At 53.6% G+C, this 9332-nt stretch overlaps 1 protein-coding gene across 6 annotated transcripts in view; it reads left to right on the top strand.

Annotated features, from left to right (window-relative positions):
• MAX (MYC associated factor X) overlaps positions 1-7051 on the top strand; it is a 22236-nt gene extending 15185 nt beyond the window's left edge. For 4 of the 6 annotated variants that reach the window (XM_025215224.1, XM_025215221.1, XM_025215226.1 and 1 more), the window contains exons 3-4: positions 4808-4937; positions 5798-7051. In XM_025215224.1, coding sequence (XP_025071009.1) covers positions 4808-4937; positions 5798-5985 — 318 coding nt within the window. In that variant the 3' untranslated portion in view covers positions 5986-7051. The remainder of the gene's footprint in view (positions 1-4807; positions 4938-5797) is intronic. The other 2 variants (XM_025215222.1, XM_025215225.1) reach the window with 1 other exon arrangement.
• Positions 7052-9332: the final 2281 nt, after the last annotated feature.

Raw genomic sequence — 9332 nt, 5'->3', positions numbered from 1 at the left:
CCCCAAAGCGCAGGGCCCAGGACAGTCACCCCAATTCACACCCCCTTCCTCCCCAGGGATGGCCCTGGGGGTCAGTGCTTGGTTCAGCGCTTTTTAACATCTTTATCAATTTTTTTATTTGGGGGTGAAGAGCTCACTGGCCAAGTTCACAGACGATACCAAGTTATGGGGAAGTGTAGTCACGCTTAAAGATAGGCTACAGTAGTGGTCACCCAACCAGTCCATTGTGGAGCTTCTGACAGTCGATCTCAGTCTGTCAGAGGCTCCACAATCTGGGTGAGTGGGGTCAGAGCCCGGGCAGCTTGTCTGGGAGGGGTGGGGAGGGGGGAGTGGTAGATCCTGGGGTGTACTTCACTTACAAGAAATCATCTTCACCATAAAACGGTTGGAGACCGCTGGGCTATAGATACAGGCGGACCTAGACAGGCTATCAAGTTGGGCGAACCAGAACCATATGAAGTTCAACATCAAGAAATGTAAAGTTCTCCATCTGGGGACAAACAATCCTCTACACACCTACAGGCTTGGCAGTGCCAAACTGACCAGCGCCACGATTGAAAGGGACCTGGGGGTAATAATTGACCACAGTATGCATATGAACCAGCAGTGCAATGCTGTAACTAGCAGGGCAAATAATACTCTGGCATGCATCAATGGATGCATCTCCAGCAAAACGAAGGAAGTGATTCTTCTGTTCTACTCAGTATTGGTGAGACCGCAGCTGGAGTACTGTGTCCAGTTCTGGACGCTGCACTTTAACAAGGATGTGGTAAAGCTTGAGAGAGTCCAGAGAAGGGCTACCCCTATGATCAGAGACTTGTGCGACAAACCATGTGAGGAAAGGCTGAGGGACCTGGGACTCTCCAGGCTGAAAAAGGGAAGGCTGAGAGGGGACTTGGTAGCAGCTTACCACTCCATCTGGGACATACATCAAGGGCTTGGCGAACAACTGTTCACCAGGGCAGCCTTGGGGAAAACCAGGAGTAATGGCCACAAACACTTGGAAGACCATTTCAGGCTCATCATCAGGAAAAACTTCTTCACAGTCAGGGTGTCCAGACTGTGGAATAGGCTCCCTCCAGAGGTGGTACAATCGCCAACCCTGGAAATCTTCAAGAGGAGACTGGACAGTCATCTTGCTGGGGTCACCTGACCCCAGTTGCTTTCCTACCTGGTGCAGGGGGGCTGGACCTGATGATCTTCTGAGGTCCCTTCCAGTCTATGAGTGTGGGTTTTCATTGGCACTATGGGCTTCCTCTAATGAAGGTGCTCTGCACTAGCCCCTCTTCTCCATGCATAGGCAGGGAGAGAGCCACTTGGTGATTCACTTACCCACTTTGTTGCATGAAGTAGTCTGTACTGGACTCCCATCCAAATCCTGACACAGCTCGAGCCTGCTTAAGTTCCAGACTTAGCCTGGTAGCCTGTGCCTGGGTGTTGTATATCCTCTCACAGGCATGCTGTGCTAAGATTGTGGCACCCATGTCCAACACAGGGCACTAACACCATTGAGAGCCTTGTATCGCAAACAAGGCTTCCTGCAGCTTTGCCCATTGTTTCTGGCTCTGCTTTGACCGGGTTGCCATGTTTTCCCTGCTTGTTGGGGACAGAGGTTGGCTGAAACAAGCTGGCCTAGAAAGCAGTGGCCTGGTGCCCCCCCGGTCCCCTGTGCAGCACGATGACCCTGCCTTTCTCCAGCTGATCCCTGCCACTCCTCACACCTTGTCTTGTGTAACCAAGCCCTCAGGCAGGCATCATCCTCATCCCCCCAGTCCACTGAATGTAGGATCAGTCAGTGCCAAGCTTAGCTTCAGTTACATGCCAGGAACTGCTCAGACATTCCCTGTCTTCTTGTGTCAGTGCCATACCAGGGCCACCCCAGGTTAATGTCAAGCTCCGAGCAGGAAGGCCTTGCCCTCTCTCCAGCTGCTGGGGTCTCTTGTCAGTATTTGAGGCTGGTAACCAAACGGCACATACAGCTGAACCTGTCATGTCCTTGGGTGTGGCTTGACCCTCACCCTCACCTCCCAGACAGCTGAGCATCTACAGAGGCAGTAGCAGGCTCTTCCTCCTCACTGCTTTGCGTTGGGGACCAACTTTGGCCATGGTTTTGTGGCTAGATTTAATCCTTTAGCATTTGCTGCATTGCTCAGGTTTGGCTTTGGCTAAACCCCACAGTGGTGTTGCCTTTTCTGTCCCAGAACTGGTTCTAGTTCAGTGCCACCCAGTGAGCCCAAGCCCCTTCAAAGCAAACTACTAGACTGGCACATCGTCTAGGCAGCAGTGTGAAACATCAAGACAGGAAGGGCAGATGCTCGAGGGGGCCTCCTAGGTCATCAGCTGCAGCCCCTTTGTGAGCCAGTCTGGCTCTGTCTCCAAGACAGTTGGGTGCCTGCACTGCATTGTCAAGTTTTTCTTTGTTAAGAGACCTAATATCCAACCTCCATGTATTTGTGACCAGTTCATCCCCGCCTGCTTTTTGCCAGCATGAGATCAGCAGGTCCCCTTCCTCAGGGCACCTGGATCCCTGAGACTCTCCATTTGGGAACTGCTAGCTTGAAGAGCCTTCTCCCTCCTTGGTGTTTCCCCATCTATGTGTGTGCAGAAAGCAAACCCATGTCCTCACTTCCCTATCAGCTGTAACAAGTGAGGGGACCCTGATACAGGTACTCAGGCCTGGTAGTCAGGGTAGTTGGGTTGTGACCAATCCCCCAGCCCAGCTGAGAGCAGAATGAGAAGCAGTGGTGGACAACAGGCCCTAAATGAGGCTGTTGTATCTTGTCATTAGGCTTCAGGGTGAACACTTTATAGTGATATTTGGGGGTGGTACTCCCATCTCTGAGTAACGGGTTCAGGCTCTCTGCATGCTTAGGAAGCCAGCCATGGCTGAAGCAGCTGTGGTGATCACCACTGTTTGGTCCCTGCAGCTGCCAGAGCCAGGAGGGACAAAGTGATGCAAGTTGAATGAAGAAAGCATGCACCTCATAGCATGGAGGGGGAATTAGTTTGGTCCTTCATGCATGGTAGCTATGCTGGCAAAACTTGGCAAGGGAGACCAGACCTAAGACTTGCTGCTGGCACTGACTCTGCTCCAGTTGAGAGGGCAAAGTCAGTGCTAGCATCTAGGCAGCATCCAGTCAGTGCCAGCATCCAGTGCCTCTGATGCAGGCACTGGAGATCTTGCATGAGCATGGCCCCCTGCTTCATCCCTTAATGGGCTCCCTCCCATCCCTTAGCCTGAGTGGGTCTGGGATGTAAGCTTCTGAGTCCAGTGGTGCTGTTGTTGCTGCACTAGGTCAGCCTGTCCAGGGCAGGGGTCAAAAATATTTTCCACTGGGGTGTTGGAGTGACCCAGCTTATCTCTGACAGAGGCAAGCATTAGGACCCAGCTGCCTCTGCTACTTCTCCCTGCTGCTTGGCTGTGGATCAGCACAGGCAGAGCTCCTCCTTCCCCCAGTCCCTGCTGCTTGACTGCAGTGTGCATGGGCAGAATCCCCTGCCATTGAAGCCATAGCTCCATGGGCTAAATCGAGCCTGAGGACTATAAATTGCTGACTCCTAGTCTATGCTACCTCATCTCCCTGCTTTCTAGGCCAGCAAACAGCGTATAGGGGTTTGGGCTGGTATCCTGTGTCCTGCCAGGGGAGCAGGCCTGGTGACACATAGGATCTTCTTCCTGTTTCCACCTGCCTATCCAGCTGGGTGTCACCTTTTCTTTCTCAGATGCTGGTGAGGTGGTGTTGCTCATGCTCCCAGCCCTGGGTTCTCATGTATCCAGACCTGTTACCTATTCGTCTGGGCAGGTGATGCTGATGCCAGATTATTGTGTAAGGGAAGAGACCCCTGAGCCCCAGCTGGTACTAGCAAGCATCAAGCCTGTGAAGCCTGTAACTGCCACCATAGTGTCACCCTTCTCCTCAGACCCTCCAAACAGCCCAGCTGTCCTTGGCATCGAAGCACCCAGCCCAGATGCTTGTCTAACTTGTCTCTTCCAGGGAAGTATCCAGGCTTGGAGCCGTCTGGGTGGCTATGGTTGTGCTGTGGGCAAGGCACTGAGTTCTTCAGCTCAAGTCTGGCTTCAGTTGGCAACAAGAATGTTCCTGGTCCCACTGGAGCCCATGGCCTCTTCCACCTTTCCTTGCAGGATTAGAGGGCCTTTTAGTACTCCCGTGCTTCTCACTACTCAGGGTCACAGGTTTGGCTCTGGCAGTGCTGTAGGGCTGGCTAACCTATACCCACAGCCAACCAGAACCTACAGCAGCAGAGGAGATGCTCTGCCCTGATGATACAGGCCAGTCTCGCTGGCCTGTATCAGTCAGGGCAGAGCATCTGTTCTGCTATAGGTGCTGAGCAGAGCTTACCTCTTGGAGGAGACCGCTCTTTCTTGTCCTGTCTAAACTTGGTTGCTGTCCTCTTCCCTAGCCCCAAGGCCCTTCCTGCCCAGCACAAACTGAACAGGATTTGAGGTCATGTACCTTGTCATTAGGCTCCAGGGTGAACACTTTATAGTGATATTTGGGGGTGGCACTCCCATCTCCAGGAACAGGCTCAAGCTCTCTGCAATGCTCAGGAAGCTTGCCATGGCTGAAGCAGCTGTGTTGATCACGTCTGTCCCCAGGACCAGGGGCCCCAAACTCATGGCCAGTCTGTCCTATATTCTGTGTGGGGAGCACACCTCCCCCTGGCTCACCTGGCTCCACAGCCCATCTCCCCAACGCAGCTGGGATCAGGGTGGGTATGCTAGTCCCTCAGACCCCTTATGAGAACGAGGTCTTTATTTGGCCCGTGTGTGCTTTTCTTACTATTGCAACAGGCATCCCGGGCCCAGATCCTTGACAAAGCCACAGAGTACATCCAGTACATGCGCCGGAAAAACCACACCCACCAGCAGGATATTGATGACCTCAAGCGCCAAAACGCCTTGTTGGAGCAGCAAGGTGAGCAGGGCAGGGATGGGGGTCTTGGATCCAGCCCAGGGCTGTCCAACTGGCAGCTTGTGGTTGGCATCCAGCTTGTAAGAGGTTATCATATGGCCTGTGGGCTCCCACCTGGCTGCCACTACCCTCATTGTTCCTGCTAGGGCAGGACAGCATAGTGGGGTGGGCTGATGAGCTCCCCATTCATGTGGGGGAGGGTGGAGACTTGAGCTGTCCATGGTGGCAGGGGGCTTATGTGGCTGGGGTGCAGGGAGGTAGCACTGCTTATGTGGCAGGAGTCCCAGGGGAGCCCCTGCAGGGTGTGGCCTGGGGTCTGTGACTACTGCAGCATGCAGCCCCCATATTGCTCTGAAATTGGATAGCCGTGGTCTAGGCCATAGGCATCAGAGCTCCATGTGGCTGCCTGTTAGAGTGCTCACCCTGGGAAGCCCATCCTGGGTTCAAACCTGCTGCTGTCAGTTGCCCGAGGAAGGCCCCTCTGGGGTGGATGGGGGAGGAGAACCTGTTATCCTAGCACCCAGCATATGACCAGCTAGTCAGCTCCTTAAGAAACCTGAAATCCATAAGCTTTGAGGGTGTTGACAGGCTTGTCTGCATATTACAGTGTCTGGGGCACCCTTGTGGCAGAGCAGAAATAGTCTAAGCAAATGAGGTGGCATTAGCTGGGGCTCTCAAAGCCTCTCTGCCTGCCCTGGCTCTGGGCATGCAAGCAGTGGCCTGGTGGGGTACCTCAAGTCAAGACCACAGCTGTGCTGGACTTCAGGCCATGCTGGCTGACTTGAAGCAAGGGGCAGACAGCCAGATTTTCCCTCCCTGCAAACTATGTGCTCCCCCTGACATTGTGCCCTCTTGCCTTGCAGTGCGGGCACTGGAGAAGGCACGGTCGAGTGCCCAGCTGCAGGCCAACTATACAGCAGCAGACGGCAGCCTGTACACCAACCCTAAGGGCAGCACCATCTCCGCCTTTGATGGCGGTTCTGACTCCAGCTCCGAGTCAGAGCCTGAAGAGCTGCAGAGCCGGAAGAAGCTGCGCATGGAGGCCAGCTAGAGGCCCCACGGCATTGGCATGGCCCTGCCACCCCTGGGGCCCCGTGCTGCCCACCCGCCAGCTCTCGAAGGACTCTCTCTCCCTTCTGTCGTAGAGGCTCTCGGACTGCAGCTTTCTGCCCCGCCACTCTCACAACAGCGGCCCTACTCAGCAGCTCTGCCCCCAGGGGGCCGGCTGGGCCCTGTGCCCCCTGGACGAACAGATGGCCAGCCCAGGCCAGGCCAACGAGAGACTTGGAATCTGTGAACCGCCCAGCTCTGAGGAGATGCCCCCTCCTCTTCTCTTGCCCTACTCTGCAAGTCACGCCTCTTGTTTTATACAAGCCTTTCTATTTATACCAACAGGGCCAGGCCAGGCCTGCCTTGAGTCTGTGCTGACGGGGGCAGGGATGGCAGCACCTAGTGCCACCTGGCTGCCACTTAGCCCTCAGGAAGGTCACTGCACTCTCCCATTGAGACCCAGGCATCTGGGCTCCCACCACAAAGCACTGGGCTGGGGTGGGAGAGGTGCTGTTTTCCAATCTGGGGCATGTGGTGGTGACTAGCTATTTATTTCCTGCTCTTAAAACTGTATGGCCAGATTCACTCCACCTCTGTTCTAGGGGCTCCCAAGCAACAGATCCATGAAATAATGATCAAATCTCTGCACCTTCCTGAGGCAGAGCCCTGTTTTTATTTTGTCTGTAAATATCCCTTCTCTATCCCCCTTGCTCCCCAGTACTGCTCAGTGCAGCTTGGCTTCACCCTGGGGCAGGTGGGGCCAGGTCCCAGTGGGATAGGAAAGGGCACTGGGCCTGCGCTCTGTGACGGCATGCGTGTGTGCGTGCGTGCTTGTGTGTGTGAGTGCGTGAGAGCATGGCTGAATCGTGGTCCCTCTTGTTTTCTCTCTTCCCAGTTGGTTTGTGGCATTTTTGACCCTGTAGCATTCACCGTGTAGGTTGGCCCTGTCCAGGTTTTGCCGCCATTCTGTGAACCTGACGTATGTTGTACATACTGCCCAGGAGTGTCTTGCAAGTTAAAGCTTCCCTTACTATAAGACTATAAATAAAAAATCTTATTTTATCCTTCCTAGGACTGGCCATAATACGTTTTTGCCAGCAATTTACCATTGTGCTTCCCCTTCCCACGACTCCTTCATGTTATACCCGCTATGACATTTTTCTTGGCCTGGGACCCTGGAAGGCTTTCAAAACCCATATGCAACAAGACAGTGTTGGTATGGACTTTGTCCCTAAATACCTATGCTGTTGTGTCAAGAGGACAGTGCTGGAAAAAAGGTCTCTACCTGCTGGTAGCCCACTTCCTTCTCTGTCACTGTCCTGTTTGGGACCCAGATCACTTCCTTGCTCCAGCCCTGTCTCCTTTGACAGAAGCTCCTTGAAACAGGGAGTCACTGGGGGAGGGGGCACTTGCAGCTGTGGCTTTTGGAGCACTGCTGTTCCCATGGTGATGCTATTTGGTGAAGACGAGGAAAGCCTGAGCCTGGGGTGGCAGCAGCCTGGTATGTTGTAGGCCAAGGACAGCATTGCCCACAGCCACATTCTGCTGTGCCTAGTGCATGGGTCCTGCCAAACTGGACCCAACTTGTGCCCACAGGACCATAGGGAACTACCCATGCACATGAACACAAAGGGACATTTTTGAAAATCTTGCCTGAACTCCGGTACAATCCTCAGTTCTAGGACTCGCTAGACATAAGCACAGGCACATGAACACAGGCTGCTCCCTGCTGCAGTCAGTGAGCTTGAAGGTGGACAGGATACTCCAGTCAAGGCTGACCTGTCTCCAGTACCCCCACCCCTTCAAGCTCACCCCCAAAGCCTTGTGCCTCTGTTCTCATGGACTTGGAGGAAAGTAGGGCTGAAAGGGATCTATGGAGGTCATCTAGTCCAGCCTCCAGCACCAGGCACGATCATCCCTGTACAAACTATCCAATACAAACCCAGTGTCTAACTTATTGGCATCTCTTGCAGCACCTTCAGTAGCAGAAAGGAAGCTCAGACATGGAACCTGGATACAGGAGCCAGCACTGGCCCTCCTAAGTACATGGACAGCACAGGCCAGACATTGAGATTGATGCAATACAGATGAGAGTGTACATTAGCTGAATAAAGGCACTGAGATTTTTAGGAAGCCCCTGCTGAGCTTTCTAAGCACTCTGGCCAGGGACAATGTGGGAGGCAGGGCTAGAGGCTGATGAATCTCATTTTGCCAGAGCCTGTGCCCCAACTCTCTGGATCTTGGACCCTTCCCCAAAACAGAAACCAGCAGGCACCAGAGAAGGCAGCCAGCTTGGACTCAGCCACTCCTAGGCTCCTGTCCCCTGGCACAGTGGGGGAAGGTAGAGAATCTGCCAGTAGCATCAGGGTTAGGGGCTGTGAAACTACCCATGTCCTTGCATCCCACTGGTGGGTATCAATCAGAATCATAGAAAATGAGGGCTGGAAGGGACCTCAGGGGTCATCTATTCCAGTGGTTCTCAACCTTTTCTGTACCAGGACCCATTTGTAAAAACTGATGGCCATTCCCAGGCCCCAGCCCCACAGTATGTGGAGCCCCAACCAGCCCCTTGCAGGCTGGAACTGTGCCAGCCTGCAAGGGAAAAGCCATGGTTTCCCATGTTTTTCTCCTTTAAAAAAATCCATTTTTAAAGTTTGTTCGTGACCCTTTCATATATTTTTGTGACCCATGAGTTAAGAAATGCTGATATAGTCCAACCCCCTGCTCAAAGCAGGACCATCCACAACTATATCACAGCCAAGGCTTTGTCTAGTCTGGTTTTAAAAACCTCCATTCTTAGCATTACAAACTGATCCAAAATGGGGGCAAGCAGCCCATGACCATCCCAGCTCCACCTCCCACCAGAAAGTTTGTCCTCACACTGGACAACAAGCAGCAACCAACTGCTTCTCCCATGGCATGTGTGGTAGCACAGGCACCTCATTAACCCTCCTGTCACAAACTCACCTGCAGAGCAGGGTGCTCCATCCTGCGATGGTTTGCTCCTGTCTCCCATTTCTAATTGGCTCTTCAGAGGCCACAGCACAGCCTACCCAACAGTGCTCAAGCAGACCAGGCATCAGCTGCCAGAAATTGCTTCACAGCTGGGCTGCAAGGTAGCCAGGGGACTGGGAAAGGCTTTGCAACTGCTCAGGTGGGTAGTGGGCGTGGGAGGTACATGCACCTGGCTTCAGCTCAACAGCCCTGAGCATATTCAGAGCAGTTCAGGGCCCTTCTCTCCCCACAGTGCAGATATTGCTATGACACCAGCACCTGTACTGCCAAATGTGCAGGCCTGCCCTCTGCTGCTTTGCCTCAAGAGATTGGTCTTTCATTGTTTGACAGGGA

Source organism: Alligator sinensis, unplaced genomic scaffold (genome assembly GCF_000455745.1).
Source record: "Alligator sinensis unplaced genomic scaffold, ASM45574v1 scaffold998_1, whole genome shotgun sequence".
Taxonomy (NCBI): Eukaryota; Metazoa; Chordata; order Crocodylia; family Alligatoridae; genus Alligator; species Alligator sinensis.
This window is presented reverse-complemented; position numbering and strand designations above follow the sequence as displayed.